General features: G+C 38.3%; 1 protein-coding gene across 5 annotated transcripts in view; it reads left to right on the top strand.

The window, feature by feature from the left end:
• CCDC14 (coiled-coil domain containing 14) overlaps window positions 1-16,760 on the top strand; it is a gene marked incomplete at its 5' end in the record, with an annotated part of 57,206 nt that overhangs the window by 8,145 nt on the left and 32,301 nt on the right. For 4 of the 5 annotated variants that reach the window (XR_014245418.1, XR_014245419.1, XM_082394879.1 and 1 more), the window contains 4 exons: window positions 7,869-8,105; window positions 8,220-8,314; window positions 9,557-10,058; window positions 13,570-13,711. Coding sequence is in view for 3 of the 5 variants with exons in the window: in XM_082394879.1 (XP_082251005.1) it covers window positions 7,869-8,105; window positions 8,220-8,314; window positions 9,557-10,058; window positions 13,570-13,711 (976 nt within the window). Of the gene's footprint in view, window positions 1-547; window positions 7,177-7,868; window positions 8,106-8,219; window positions 8,315-9,556; window positions 10,059-13,569; window positions 13,712-16,760 lie in introns of those variants that run through there. The other variant, XM_082394880.1, reaches the window with a different exon arrangement.

The following is a 16,760-nucleotide window of genomic DNA, read 5'->3' as shown; positions in this document are numbered from 1 at the left end:
AATTATTGGGATTATGGAGTTGGATTCATTTTAATAACATTGGTTATTCAGGGGTGTGTGTGTGTGTGTGCTTGTGCTTTTTTTTTCCTCTATTGAGCTTCTAATCACTGAGTAGTTACTTTCCCAAGAAGAAAAGTAGAAAAAAAAGTGGCTAGGTTTGTAGGAGAAAAGGTTCAAACTCACTTTGACATTTGGGAAGTATATAGAGTTATCTTTGTTCTCCCTGCCCCTTGTTTTCATAGATATTCACAAATTGGTTGGGTTTCATGTGTATATTTATTGTTTTAAAAATACTTTATGTATATATATATATTTTAAGTAGGTTCAGTAGCTCAATTTTTGAGCTGCACAGTTAGAAGACATGGTAATAGGAAGGTAAAATTCCAAGTTGGATAAGATATGTAAGGAAAGAAGGCCTGCCACTGATTGATGGTGACTGTGGCCAAGGATGTTTTATACCCTCACAGTTAATCTTGCTGACTTAGTTAAGTGTAATAATTCAGCAAGCAGTTTAGAATAATCAAGTTTTGATTATGTTGTTCCATAGAGGCCTATAGAGCAAGATAGCCCAAAATGGAGATGAAAAAGTCCACAATGGGGCTTCCATGGTGGCGCAGTGGTTAAGGGTTCAATCCCTGGTCCAGGAAGATCCCACATGCCATGGAGCAACTAGGCCTGTGTGCCACAACTACTGAGCCTGTGCTTTAGAGCCTGCGAGCCACAACTACTGAAGCCCGTGTGCCTAGAGCCCGTGCTCCAAAACAAGAGAAGCCACCACAACGAGAAGCCCGTGCACCGCAACTAAGAGTAACCCTCACTCATCGCAACTAGAGAAAGCCCGCATGCAGCAACGAAGACCCAACACAGCCAAAAATAAATAAATAAAATAAATAAATTTATTTAAAAAGAAAAAATAAAAGTCCACAATGGGAATTCAGATGGTCAAGAATGGAACCAGCTAGTTCCACAGTTCAGGTGGGCCAAAAATGTTAACACAGCAGTGCACGCTTAGATTCAGCTTAGGCAACGAGTGAAGTCTAGAAAATTATCTACAGCGATAGCCCTGGGTATTAAGAGATCAGGATCCAGGCAAAGAGGCTGAGAAAATGAGGGCAGAACGTTCATAGGACTAGAGGTTGATGTTGCAGGTGGTCCTGAGTCAGAGAACTAAGGCAGAGAAAACAACTTACTAACCTATCTTGGAGGCCAGTCGCATTTAGCCTCGTATTGTCTTGACCTGCTCTGCTCAAGATGGCAGTCTGTAGCCAAATGTGGCCATTGAACATTCCAAGTATGGCTAGTACAACCAAGGAGCTGAATTGTAAATGTTATTTAATTTTAATTAAATTTAATTTTAATTTGAAAACTGGTACTTGATCCAGTTATTAGAAAACTTTTAAGTATGTTTGGAATAACTTGGGTACATGAATCTACTTTTTTCAACTGTAAATTTTATTAAATCTAATACAGATCAAGGATTTCTGATGAAAATTTACCATCCAGATTGAGATGTGCTTTATAGTAAAATACACAGTATGCTTAGAATATTTAATGCAAAAAATAAAATATCTTAATGTTTAATGTTAATTACATATTGAAATGTTAATATTTTGGCTATATTGATTTGAATAAAACATGAAAATTAATTTTACCCATTTTTAATTTTTTTAATATTGCTGCTGGAAAATTTAAAATTGCATATATGGTTTACATTATATTTCAATTGGACAACATTGGTCTAAACCAGGGTCAGCATACTACAGCCAGTTTTGCTTTATAAATAATGTTTAGTCATTTATTTTGTAAATAAAGTTTTATCAGAGCACAGCCATACTAATTCATTTATGTATTTTCTTCTTTTTTTTAAAGTATTTATTTATTATTATTATTATTTTTTGGCTGCATTGCGTCTTAGTTGCGGCACACTGGGTCTTCATTGAGACACGTGAGATCTTTTGTTGCGACCCACGGGTTCTTCATTGTGGTGCGCAGGCTTCTCTCTGGTTGTGGTGTGCGGGTTTTCTCTCTCTAGTTGTGGTGCGCGGGCTCTGTAGTTTGCAGCACGTGGGCTCTCTCCTTGAGGTGCTCAAGCTCAGCAGTTGTGGCGCGCAGGTTCAGTTGCCCGGCGGCATGTGGGATCTTAGTTCCCCGACCAGGGATCGAACCCGCATCACCTGCACTGGAAGGCGGATTCTTTACCATGGACCACCAGGGAAGTCCCTCATTTATGTATTTTCTATGGCTACTTTTGTGCTGCAGTGGCAGAGTTGAGTAGTTGTGACAGAGACAGTCGGCCCTGCTAAGTGTAATATGTTTATTCTCTAGCCTTTTAAGAAAAAGTGTGCTAACCCCTGGTCTAGCTCTTAAAGTAGAAGCCTATTTTTGGGGCCCAGTGGACAAAGAAAGGAGTGGTAGCGCCATCTACCTATTCCTCCAGTCTCCTACTTTTTTCTCAAGGCAGGTTATTTTTTGTCCAGGGCACCCTTCCTCAGGGAACTCTCATTCAGAATGTACATGGCTGGCAATGGTGCCGTGGTAGCAACTTGTTGGATCCCAGCTTAACTGTTACCAGAGTTCCAACAGAAAATAGATGGCTACACTCAAATTAAGATAATTCTAAGATGGTTTATTTACAAAGAAACTCATTACAAAGGTGTGACAGAGTATACGGAAACCACAAGGGATTGTGCTAGCCCAGTGCTAGCAGCAGGAACAGAGCTTTTATTATCCTTAGGCCTTAAGGAGTGAGGTGAGGAAGAGGGTACTGGGACTCAAGAGATACTGTTGGGTAGAGTAGGCTGCCTTGAGAAGAGCAGTGACAAAGCCAGCCCAAGGTGGCCTCATAGAGAGGGAGTTGGGAATAAATACTTTGAATTCATGCTTCTTCCTTTGCTTGATAATGCTGAGACTCCCATTGGATTGGACCCAACTGGAACCCTGTTGTATATCTGGTCTGGGATTTGATTTTCATTCTTACAACTAATAATTCAGCCTTACTGTGTCATGCATGTTGACAGGAGACACGAGACTGGGTCAGAGACAAAGGACTTTATTACTCATGCACATCAGCATATTTGTGTTGGTTCTCCCTCGCTGCCATTTCCCACTGGGATGATGGGATGGACCCAGGTGGATGCTGCACATGCTGTAGGTTTAAGCTTCAGCTGAAGACCGCTGAGCTTGGGGAATCCACTGATTTTGTAGTAAGCAGCAAGCAAGCCTGTACTTGTCTCAGGGGGAAACATTACCTTATCCCTCAAAGTTGCTCAGTACAAACACAACCCTGAGAAATGGTCCAGGTAAAGAGCTTGGGTCAAGGCCTTACTTTTTTGGTAGACCCAGCAAGACATGTAGGAGCAGAAGAGACCCATGAAGGAATGTCTCTTAACAATGTAATCCATACAGATTAGCATCCCAGAGAGAGCAGAGCAGGGTGGAGACGGGTAGAAGACGGGTTTGGGGAAGCAAATGAGAGAGATCTAGCATTCTGGGTCCCTGGCGTTAAATTCTTCTTTGGATTAGAGTCAGATCAGCAGTTCTGGCCTGTGATCAGGATATAATATTCTTATTGTCATTTCCCCTACACCTTCATCCTCAGAAGGAAGGACCTCTATCCCATAGGACAGTCTCCTTTAGGGTTGCAGTATTAGAAGTGGTTCTCATTGACTTACTCCTAAGGTTGACTCTTCAGAAGCAGAAGCCTCTTTCCCTTTGCTTAAATTACTCTTTTTTAGTTTACCAAACTGTAGCACTGTCTAGAAAGGATCATCTTTTTTTTCTTTTTTGTGGTTAGCAGCTGTTAACCAGTACAGGATTTTTGCTCTGTTGGCACAGTGCTCAAAATACACAAAAACCAAACTCAGCACTTGCTTTCTTTTCCATCTCTCCATAAGTGAGATAATCATAACTAGAACTTTAGGAATCTATTATAGCATGTTAACTGGTATCTATGTATCATTTTAACTTTGGCATACATTATCTTACTATTTCGTGTTAACTGTCTTCTGGGGCTTGGGCTCCTTATTTGCTTTCTGTCTGGTACCTGCCTGATCACAGAGTGTCTGTGGAGTCACGCTCACCCACCCCGTTGCATACTGGGAGGAAGGAGGCAGAAAGGCAGTTCCAGAAATGCGTTGAGAGCTTACTTGAGAGTGCTCCTGACACTCAAAGAAAAAAGGCATGTTTTTAATAAGCAACTTTTTACATTTTGATAACTGTGTTGAATGCTGTGGGCACGTGACCCTACTTTCAGCATCATGTATATATTTCTGCCCTCACCTTGGGGAAATAAACTGCTACAGGCAGAATATTTTGAGCTTTGATTGCCTGTATCAAGGCCAGGTGTTCTTTTACGTATTTCACATTATAATAGGCATCCAGCAGCTCTTATCCCCAGTAGATGTCTGTTCTGTATTTCGGTGGCAGGAATTATCTTACCTGTCACACAATGCTTGTACATCCAAGCAGCAGTGCTGTACAGCAGCTAAAATTCAAGGACAGAAAAAGTTTTGTGGACTGAATAAATAGTTATCAACTGACACCAATTAGGCATTGCTGTCCTAAGCTGTTTGGTAAAATGTTTACGTAGGGTGCTTTGTTATAGTGAACAAGAGCAAGAAAATATACTTCATTTGTATTTGTGTAGTAACAGGCTTATTTTGTTGGTGGTGGTGTTTTGTTTTTTTTTAATTTTAAAATTGTGTATCCATTTATGGTTTTTAACTTGTCTTAGATAATTTGCTTTAAGATTTTGTCTCTTAAATACAGATATACAACATTCTCAGTAGAGTTTCACATAGAGTGAGTTAATAAAGGAGCAAAGTAAGTCATGTTAATTCTAAAGCTTTGAATTTTAAGAAGTGTTTGAGGTTTATTAATTTATGTTGGATGATGCCATCTGCTGGCAAAGGCCTAATATTGTAGCTCAGCTTTATCAGAGATTGTGAAAACCATCCCTTGAAAAGTGAATGAGTGCCAATGCTTGGGAACTATGAGTGTAAAATCTGAGAATTCCTCAAACCAGACAATTCTTATCTTATGGGACCAAAAGAAACCAAGGAGAAGAGAGACCTAGGAATCAGGAGGAAAGGCCAGGAGCAGAAGAGAGACCTAGGAATCAGGAGGAAAGGAAGAGCAATGTGCTGGATGGCCGTGGGCTGCCTGTGATCGCACCCTTCATCATTTTAGATTTCAAAGTTAAACTATTTTAGGAGGATACTTTTCCATGTGATTTATTATAAAATTGTATTTTCACTAAGAAATAATTTTTTTTTACAGAAATGTTTATTAACCAATTTGTTGTAGCTCATATATTCAGAGAGTGAAGAATAATTGTTACTGCATGTCACCTCAGAGGGGACATAGTTAGAGTATTTTATTGTTAGCAGTTGGGAAGATTTGTGAATGTGAAATATTTATTTGTCTGTATTAAGACTTTGTAGCCATTTGGTAATAGATATAACATTTATTGAGTTCTCACTATGTGCTAGACATTGATACTTTACATGTGCTATTTATTTACTTTTCACAACAATCTTATGAAATAGGTGATGCTCTTATCATCATTTTTCTGATGAGGAAGAGGAGGCCAAGAGAGGTTGAATAATTTGCCAGAAGTTATTCAGCTAGTAACTGTTAGAGCTCATATTCAGGCCAAGGAAATATGTTCACAGCAATAGATTATCTCAAAAGGAAGAGTATAGCCCAAGTCAAAATGGAAGCATCCAATATCTCCAACCATTTTCATAGTCAAATATTAATTTAGTAGTATTTTTCTATCTTTATTGGTTATAATATTTCATCTGCCTTTAACTTTTTGTTTTTACTTGGAAGTTTTATACTTTTAGCAATGTTTTTATTTTCAATAAATTGTATATGTATTTGGGGAATTCCATACCATTTTTAAAAATTTAACTGTTTTCACTTTTTAAATAATTAAGGAGTAACTTTCATAAAGCAAGTGCATAAATCTCAATAAATTTTTGCATATGGGGTACACCCATATAGTCACCACCCAGATGAAAATATAGAACATTTTCAGTACCCTACCAGGCTCCTACCCCTCAGTATTCTCACTACCACCTATCTCCTCATCCTTGAGTAACCACTTTTCTGACTTCTGTCTCCATTGGATAGTTCTATTATCTTCGAACTTCATGTAAATAAGGTTGTACACTATGTAGTCTTGTGTCTGACTCTCACACAACATCATATCTGTTAATTTCATATAGGTAGTTTGAGTATATCAGTAATTTGTTCTTTTCCATTGCTGTATAGTTTCAGATGACTATACCACAATTCATCCATTTCTACTATTCATGGCTATTTGGGTGTTTTCAGTTTTTGGCTACTGCAAATGAAGCTGTTGTGAACAGTCTCATACACATCTTTTAGTACAGGGGTCCCCAACTCCCCCGCCCGCGGCCTGTTCGGAACCAGGCTGCACAGCAGGAGGTGAGCCGCAGGCGAGCCGGCGAAGCTTCATCTGCCGCTCCCCGTGGCTCCCCATTGCTTGCATTACAGCCTGAACCATCCCCCCCCCGCCCCCTGGTCCGTGGAAAAATTGTCTTCCATGAAACCGGTCCCTGGTGCCAAAAAGGGTGGGGACCTCTGTTTTAGTAGACATAAACACTCATTTCTGTTAGGTATATACCCAGAAGTGTAATTGCTATGTCATAGAATATATATTTAGCTTTGGTAAGCTTTTGCCAAAAGCTGTATATTTTTCTAAACTTACTTTGTACTCTGATAACCTATGATCTACCAAGAACACTCTCATTTCTATCAATAGTCTTTAAAAAAACATTTGGGAAGGGGATCTTATTAGACAAAGAAATAGATTTTGATAGTGATCTATAGAGTAGTGCTATGTAGAAAACTGTTGTTTTTCATGCATTAGTTTATTAATACCAGGTTTCTACTTTGTACTGCTTTGTACATAGATTAATACAAGACTCTGTGGGAGAAAGTAATGAAGTATAAGATACAGTCCTGCCTAAAGAAGCTTATAGTTTAGTCAGGTAGACAAGAGAATGAAAGATAAGCAATATAGTACAATATGCAAGTGATATATGATTTGTATAGACAATATGTGCTCTGGGATGGTGAAGAGCAGTCACTAGACTAGAATGACTGGAGAAGGCTTCGTGGGAGAGAGGAGCCTTCAGATGAGCTTTGGTGAGTAGGTAGAATTGAATTGGAAAGAATGGTTCATCATGAGTAATGTTTTGGGAAAGTGAGAAAAGCTTGTTTTAGGTGTCTAAAATGGCCTGACTGGAATGAAAAGTTTCTTAGTTGAGGGTGATGGGAAGATGGTTGGAAAAGTATGTCGTGGTTAAGCTTTGGAGACTTTAAATGTCAGGTTAAGGTCTTGTCTGAGAGCCCAATGTGTAGATTAAATCTACTTTTATTCTCACTCTAAAAGCTCTGATTTATTTATCATTATCATTATTATTATTATTATTGTCAAAGCATCAGATTTGTACAAGGTATCTGTCTTTTTCCTATTGCATTCCCCCTGTCAAGAGCATGAACTGGACAAGGAGCAAGGTGAAAGAGTTTTACTGGATTTTAGAGAGAAATAACCCCCCTAAGAGAGGTCTTTATAATTGGAGAGATTTTATTAGTAGTGTTTAATAAAGATTTTAAAGACATAGTGTAGATGATTTTTGACTGGAGAACCTAATTCATTACTTACTTTAAAAAAATCATTTGAGGTGATTTTCTTTAGGGGTGATAGCGGTAAAGCTGTTCTGTAAAGTATGTGATAAATTGAGCTACTTCTGAGAGTCCTTTTTTCCCTAATATCTTATGGTAAAGGTTTTTGAAGAATCGTATTTTAAGAACTTTTTTCCCTTCTTCCACATTAGTATCTTCAGACAATAAGAAACAGATTCCTAATGATGCTTCTGCTGGAAGTGAAAGAGACTCATCAGATATACCAGAAAATTGGTCACTACAAGATCATTATAGAATATATTCACCCATAATATACCAAGCCCTCTGTGAGCATGTGCAGACTCAAATGTCACTGATGAATAACTTGGCTTCAAAGAACAACCCTAAAGGAATTCCTACTGCACCTTGCCACACTGTGTCTGGTTCTGGTTAGTATGAATGACGTTTTTAAAAAGCATGATTATAAGCTCTAATTAAGTTGCCTGGTATTTGTATAAGCAGTCTGAGATGTGAATGACTTTTTTTTCCCTTTTCCCTGTTAGAATCTCAGCCATCTCCATATTCTAATTATAGCTTATCCACCTCTACCCCAGTCCAGTTACCTCAGCAACCACCCTGCCCTCCAATGGTTCATTCTGTGAGTACAGTTTATATACTATGTAAGTAGTAATTTGCTTTTAGAAATTGTCATCTTGAGAGAAAATTGAATTTGCTGATTGTATCTTAATGCCCTAGGATGTAAAGACCAATTATTTTTTCAAGTTATTTTTTATTAGAAAAGTTTTACCTGTTAATTAAGGACAATGGTGAAGGGGGAAAGGGAAAGAGATTACTAAAAAAAAGAAATCACCCATACCTACCGCCCAGGCATAATTGCTGTTAACACGTTGATAGAGCATGTTCCAGTTATTTAATTCTCTGTGTAGGTTTTGTTTTCTGGTTTTAATTTGTTAAGTTAGTTTTCTTTTCAAAATATCATCATAATTAAATTTTATACAGTTTTATATACTGCTTTTTTTCGCTTAACATTTTATTGTAATTTACCTTTTGTAAATTTTTAATAAGTTGTTAATACTCTATGTAGTGGATATACCATGGTCTGTGTAACTACTCACCTATGGTTAGACATTTAAGGAAGTGTTTTTTTTTTTTTTTTTAATTTTATTTATTTATTTAATTTATTTTTTTGGCTGTGTTGGGTCTTTGCTGCGCACAGGCTTTCTCTAGTTGTGGCGAGTGAGTGGGGGCTACTCTTCCTTGCGGTGCGTGGGCTTCTCATCGCGGTGGCTTCTCTTATTGCAGAGCACGGGCTCTAGGCGTGCGGGCTTCAGTAGTTGTGGCTCGTGGGCTCTAGAGCACAGGCTCAGTAGTTGTGGCCCACGGGCTTAGTTGCTCCACGGCATGTGGGATCTTCCCGGACCAGGGATCAAACCGTGACCCCTTCACTGGCAGGCAGATTCTTAACCACTGCGCCACCAGGGAAGCCCTAAGGAAGTTTTTACCGCTATAACATTTCTCTAAATATATTTGTGCAAAAGCTTTTTCACCTTATTTTCTTACATTGTAATTTCCCAAAGTGGAATTTTGTTTTAGTCCCAAAGTAGACTAATTTTTGATGCCTTTAAACCATGTGTGATATTTGTAAACGATCTATTTTAGTCATGGCTTTATAATGTTCTCATATTGCAGAGTGAACTAATTAAGCTTTAAAAAGCTAGAATATTGTGCTGAGGGGAAATTCAGTTTATTTACTGGTAATCTATAACTCCATCCTGCAAATGTCATCTTCTAACATTTTTCGTTTGAGTTTATTATAGTTAATGCCTACAAGTCAGTGCTCACATTTTTGAAGCCTTAACTTGTTTTTTTCTTTCTTTAGGAAGTTCAGACTGATGGTGACAATCAGTTTGCATCACAGGGTAGAACAAGTCCTGTGAACTGTACTGATGATGTTCTAAGGAATTCCTTCAGTACTAGTCTTGGAGTTCCCTGTAGCCTGCCCCAAACTGACAAACCAGCTACTCCAACATTGCAGCAACTGGGTCTTGCTAATGGAATTCTGCCACAACAAAGAGTTCCTAAGGAACCAGACCTACTAAAGGGTTTCCAAACATATACGAAACTGTTGCGTTCTCATCCAGACAGTCAGACTTGCTGCAGCCCCACCCTATTACAGCCAGATTTCTTGGCTACTAATGAAGAAAAATATATTAAAGAACAAATTGGAGAGGTCAGAAGTGAAAGAAAGGATTTAAACATACCTGTGCAAGATACAAGAATAAAGGATGTGCAGAATGCAAAAAATGTGAACCAGAGTGCTGAAAAAGTTAGAACTATCAAGTATTTGTTGGGAGAGCTCAAGGCCCTGGTAGCAGAACAAGGTAGATAAAGACTTTCTTTATAATTTTCTGTGGCACATCATTTATTTTATTTTTTTAATAATTTTAGCATTAATTAATTAATTTTTTTAAATTTATTATTATTTTTGGCTGCATTGGGTCTTTTGTTGCTGTGCACGGGCTTCCTCTAGTTGCTGCGAGCAGGGGCTACTCTTTGTTGCAGCGAGTGGGCTTCTCACTGCGGTGGCTTCTCGTTGTGGAGCACGAGCTCTAGGCACACGGGCTTCAGTAGTTGTGGTGCGCATTCTCAGTAGTTGTGGCGCACATTCTCAGTAGTTGTGGCATGGGCCCTAGAGCGCAGGCTCGGTAGTTGTGGCACATGGGCTTAGTTGCTCCGCGGCATGTGGGATCTTCCTGGACCAGGGATCAAACCATGTCCCCTGCATTGGCAGGCAGATTCTTTTTTTTTTTTTTTAAAGGATATTTATTTTACTTTTTTTTTTTTTAAAGGAATTCCTTTATTTTTATTATTTATTTATTTATTTATTTTTTTATTTTTGGCTGTGTTGGGTCTTCGTTTCTGCGCGAGGGCTTTCCCTAGTTGCGGCATGCGGGGGCCGCTCTTCATCGCGGTGCGTGGGCCTCTCACTATCGCGGCCTCTCCTGTTGCGGAGCACAGGCTCCAGATGCGCAGGCTCAGTTATTATGGCTCACGGGCCCAGTTGCTCCGCGGCATGTGGGATCTTCCCAGACCAGGGCTCGAACCCGTGTCGCCTGCATTGGCAGGCAGATTCTCAACCACTGCGCCACCAGGGAAGCCCACAGGCAGATTCTTAACCGCTGCGCCACCAGGGAAGTCCCTGTGGCATGTCATTTAAATTTAAATTTGTGATATTTTCCATAGAACTATGTCTTGTGCTAATGAGGAAATGAATTTTGTCTGTTTTATTCTTATATTTTAGGTTTTGCTCCCTCTTGTTTCCTGTGGATTTGAAATGTGCTAGGGAATATCAAACAGTCTGTTACTTGCAAGTGTGTATTTATTCTGCTTGATTCAAAGGACCTTGAAAAGAGCCAATTATAGAGATAAACTTTAAGGGGTTAGAGGACCCTAAACATGATTAACTCCCTAGAATAGAATGATAATTTTTTCCTATTTTAAAAAGGTGCAGAAAATTTCCTCTCATCATTTCTTTAATAACCAACTGTTATAATGTTTAACAAATCTCACTTTGAGAAGGAACCTAAAACTTTTTATGCCCTTTTAAATTCACTCTTGGGATTTTTTAATTAAATCAAGAAAAATGTCTTGGGTGGAGTTAAGAGACATTTGAGCCAGGTCATATTCATATGTTTTCATTATGGGTATATGTTCTAAATAATGGCTTTCATTTGGAGTGAGTTACAGATTTGTCATCTAGAAAACACAGTAATTAATTGTGGAAGCACTGATTGAATACCTAATATTTGCAGGCTGACAAAAAAAGTACCAAATCTTAAAATTTATCTAAAGGATTGTAGCACTGTTGATCCAGTGGTTTAATATATTAAAATCTCTTGTGTTTTTAGACTTTAAGTTTATCACTATTTTCTTTTTTTTTTTTTTAATTTATTTCATTTATTTATTTTTGACTGCGTTGGGTCTTTGTTGCTGCACACGGGCTTTCTCTAGTTGCAGCGAGCAGGGTCTACTCTTCGTGGTGGTGCGCGGGCTTCTCATTGCAGTGGCTTCTCTTGTTGCGGAGCACGGGCTCTAGGCACGCGGGCTTCAGTAGTTGTGGCGCCCGGGCTCAGTAGTTGTGGCTTGTGGGCTCTAGAGCGCAGGCTCAGTAGCTGTGGTGCATGGGCTTAGTTGCTCTGTGGCATGTGGGATCTTCCCGGACCAGGGCTTGAACCCGTGTCCCCTGCATTGGCAGGTGGATTCTTAACCACTGCGCCACCAGAGAAGCCCCTCTGCTGCTGGTTTTGAAGATGGAGGATGGAGCCCCAAACCAAGGAATTCAGGCAGCTTCTAAAAGCTCCTTAACTGTGAATGCTACGTCTCTCCAGTGCAAGCCAAGATCATGCTTAATATTGGCGCCTACATCACATCACACTGGCCACTCAGGTTGAGTTTATTAACTGCAACCCCAAGCTTTTCATATCATATTAAAACAAGAGGCCTTATGAATTGTTCTTGTATCTTGTAGAATGTCTGCCATCTTGAGTCATGTAGCTTTGGGCTTGCACACTTGGTAGAGGGAAGGCAGGGCAGGAACGTGTGTCCTAAAGGAAGTCCTTGCAGAACAACTAGGAGTTAGTGCCCTTCAATCTCCAGGTTATTACTATTTTCTTAACCAAACACTTAATCATTGGTAACAATAATAATAGTAACAATATCATTTACTGAGGGCTTACCATGTGCCCAGCACTGTGCTAAGTGTTTTAGATGCATTATCTCGTTTAATCCTCACAGCAACCCTATGAGGTACTGTTATTGTCCCCATTTTACAGATGAGGAAACTGAGGCTTGCAGAACAGTATTTCATTTAATCCTCTCAGCAACCCCATGAGGTACTGTTGTTATCTCCATTTAACTATGAAGAAACCTAGGCTTCAAGAGTTAAGTAATTTGACTACGGTACATTGCTAGAAAATGGTGGAGCCCAGGTCTCGGCCTCCAATGCTTACAAGTAAAACCCCTCTATGGAGGATTGGTAGAAGTCTGCTCTGTAATTGGGCACAGTTGTTTACCGTGTGCATGTGAACATTCCATCAGGGTGTTAAAATACTCATGGAATTGAGTAAATTTTTGTAACTAGAATATACTTTACCTCTTTTGGATATCAGACAGTTAATATTATATTTATCAAATGTTGTCAGTTCACAGAAAATTTGAATAGAAATGAGGGGACAAAAATAAAAGGACAAAAGATCTAAAATCTACCTTCTACCTGTGGCTGTTTGCACCTCCCAAACCATCCACTCCCACAATTAATAACAAAAATGATAACTGCTTCTGATGCTACATCAAATGAAGTGTAGCTGATTGTGTTAACCTACTTTATAAAATTAAATAATAAAACCTTATCTTAGTAGACCTTTCCTCAATGTGTTGCCAAATTGAATCACCTAAAGTGAATTATTTGTTTATGCCAGGATCAAAGGTTGTATTATAAATGTTAATACTGTAATTAATTATAGGAAACCCTTTAGCAATTATAGGAGTCTAATATAGTCTTTTGGTAAATGTGAACTAGGAGATATATATAAACCATCTTCCTACTAGACACTTTAACTGAAAAAATCACTGATATAATAATTCTGTGACTTAAGATTAATCTTTAGTTTACTGAACTTAATGTCTTTAGAATTCTTTTCAATAAGGAAATGCAGGCGGCAGGAAAGAGGAAAATAGGATTTGTGTAATAAATTCATATATAACTGAGTTGAGTTTGTTTATAGCATGTATGTATATTTCTGGAATATTTTCTTTTTTAGTAATACATATGAATAATCTTATCTAAAAATAATTTATAATATTGTCTTTACTCATTTCTTCTGCCTTTTATAGAAGATTCAGAAATTCAGAGGTTGATTACAGAACTGGAGTTGTATATATCTCTGCTTCCAACAGTAAGTGGAAACACAAATATTCAGGTTGAAATAGCACTGGCCATGCAACCACTAAGAAGTGAAAATGCTCATTTACGCAGGTAAGAATTGCTCTTTGAATTTTTTTGTCTCCATGCAAAGATGTCCCGTGGCCAGAACAAAAGTGCCTAACGAGATATCTAGGGCTTCATAAGGAAAATAGATATATACTGTCTTACTGTGTTTCTACTTTTTCTTCCCTATTTTCCAAATATTGCTGGCATTCTCTAACTCTTCCATTACTTCTGCCCACTAGTACATTTTTTTTTTTACATCCGTTATCACTTGGTTGGTAGTGAATGGAGAGGAAAATGAACTACCTCAGGGTATTTATCAGGCCAGTCTAGGCCATACAGTAACAAACTCCAAAATCTCAATGGCATAGCACAGCAGAAGTTTATTTCTCCCTCACACCAAGACCAGCATGGGTCATCTGAGGCTATCCTGTGACTCAGGATTTAGGTTCCCTCCGTCTTAGGATCTACCGTCTCAGTATATGTTTTTCAGGAAGAAGAGAACATGGATATGGCAAACCAACTCTTACATGCCCTGGCCCAGAAGTATGATAGTCTCACTTCTACTTATATTTTATAGGCTAAAATGAGAAATATGGCCCTGCCTAATATAAAGATCTGGGACATGAAATTTTCTCATACTTCCATATCCTCCAAAGGAAAGGAGAACCTAATATGGGTGAGCACCAGTCGCCCCACTACATTCAGACATAGGAAAAAACGCATTTAAATTCTTAGGTAATTTTTCTTTTGGCTGTCTTAACTTAATGTTGATATTATGGCCTTAATTTGTTTAGAAAAGATATAAACCAGGTATCGAATCTTGAAATACAGAAATCACTTACACGTTATCAATAATATCTTAACTTTGAACATTTCAGTGGTGATCACCAAGGCCACTGCTGCAGTGTCTATCAGTACACTTTGCAGAGGATCGGAGGACACTTTCAGGTGCTTCTGCAGCACTGCAGTGTGTGAGTGTGCCCTGAGAGGGCATTACAGTTGCGTGAGCTATAGACATTGTACCAGATGGGAACTGCAAGGACCTGCATAAACATTTTAAAAAACTGGAAAGCAACGAAATAGGATTCCTAGTTGGAGGATAGCTTAAATTCATGGATCTGGAGCCTGCAAAGGCACAACACCTAGTGAGATTTACTCGTTTAGGATTATTTCTCTAAAGATCATTAGTCTTTAGATACTGTGGTATATGGTGGGGGTTGCTGGTTTAAATTCTAATAATACTGTCTTTAGTCCTGACCTGAGGGATCCCTATAGTAGCATTAGTTTTTCAAAAGCAAGACCAAGTATAAATAATAATAATGGTAATAGCCAATACTACTACTAACATTTATTGAATGTTTCTTATGTGCCAGGCCATAAGACATAATATAATATGTGCCATATATTATCCTTTATGTGTCATCTCTTTAAATTCTTACAGCAGCTCTATGAGGTAGGTATTATGTTATTCTTATTCAGATGAGGAAACCAAGGCACAGAGAGGTTATGTAACTTAACCCAAGGTCACATACCTAAGATGTAACAGAGACGAGACTCAAACCTGGGCAGTTTGATTTTAGAGTACATTGATCTTAATTTCTATGCTTCTGCATTGCTTCTGCTAGGAAGTAGAGACTAACTTATTTATGCTTCAGTATTTATGTGTGTTTTGTGGAACAAAAGAACATACTGTAATCCATTTAAAATGAACACATATGTTTTTAAAGGTATGACTATCAAATAATTAGTTTCTTAAATAAGCATAATAAAACTTAGTCTCCAGATATTATCTATTTTAGCATTGTGACCATGGGAAATATCAGTAGTTGTTATTTATTTATATTCCTTAGAACATTTTAAAATTGCTTTAGGAGCTAATTTATAAGCCACTTAAGAAAATGAGACTTAATACTTTATTGGTCACTGCTTGTCATTAATTTTTTTTAAAGGTATTATTTTAATGTCTAACCTAATTCTTCAGACTTGGCATCAAAGCTTTTTGGCTGTGTCCTTAGAGGACAAAGATTAAATAGCATGCTACTGCCATTGTTTACCTGACCTTCTAAAATTGAAATTATTGAAAAATGAGGAATTTGTCAGATACTCTTTAGCAGAATGAGATTTCCAGCACAAGTATAGGAACTTTTTTGACTCTCTGGTAATCTTTATTTGGAAAGAAACATCCATAATCTCCATTACAAATGAAAGTTGGAATGCATAGGCTTATTCAAAAGTGTTTTTCAGCTTTTTCAATCAAAAAAATTTTTTTCATTCTTTTTTGGGCATTTTGAAACTTCCTGTTCCTTTATGGCCAGAAGATCTTTCAGGACTTTCTTGGTGTTTATTGCCATCTTGTGGCTTAAAAAAAAATAGCTAGGTGCATTATTTCTTTGGCATTTGGGTCTGGGCAGTTTTTATGTGAGACTCCTGACACAGTACTCAACATTTAGCCTTCCTGGTCCCTACCCATAAAATGTCTGTAGTGCCCTATTCACTGTGACCACCAAAAGGCCTGGCACGTTCCAAACTTTCCTGGATGAGGGTTGTGGGGGTTCCAGTTCAGCTAGAGAGGGACTTTAATATTCAAAGGGCAAGTTAGAATTCATGACCATTTCCTGATATTAGACTCAAATATGAGACCGTTGTGTACCCACGCAGAACAAAAGCTGAAGTGGACGTCAGTGGGAGGAGCTGGAGTGTGGCCCTCAGTCTTTTGGCCTGATAATTTGACATATGGTAACATAATTCTTCCAGATGGAAGTTACTAGCGGAAGAATAAGTTGTTTGTTTTTATTTCACTTTTTTTTTTTAGCTTTTTATTTAGTTTTTGAATTTTATTTTATTTATTTTTTTATACAGCAGGGTCTTATTAGTTATCTATTTTATACATATTAGTGTATATATGTCAATCCCAATCTCCCAATTCATCCCACCACCACCACCACCCCCTGCCACTTTCCCCGCTTGGTGTCCATATGTTTGTGCTCTACATCTGTGTCTCTATTTCTGCCCTGCAAACCGGTTCATCTGTACCATTTTTCTAGGTTCCACATGTATGCATTAATATGCGATATTTGTTTTTCTCTTTCTGACT

The sequence above is a fragment of the Balaenoptera borealis genome (assembly GCF_965194805.1).
Source record: "Balaenoptera borealis genome assembly, chromosome: 5".
Taxonomy (NCBI): Eukaryota; Metazoa; Chordata; class Mammalia; order Artiodactyla; family Balaenopteridae; genus Balaenoptera; species Balaenoptera borealis.
The sequence above is the reverse complement of the archived record's forward strand: the minus strand, read 5'-3'. Positions and strand labels throughout refer to the sequence as shown.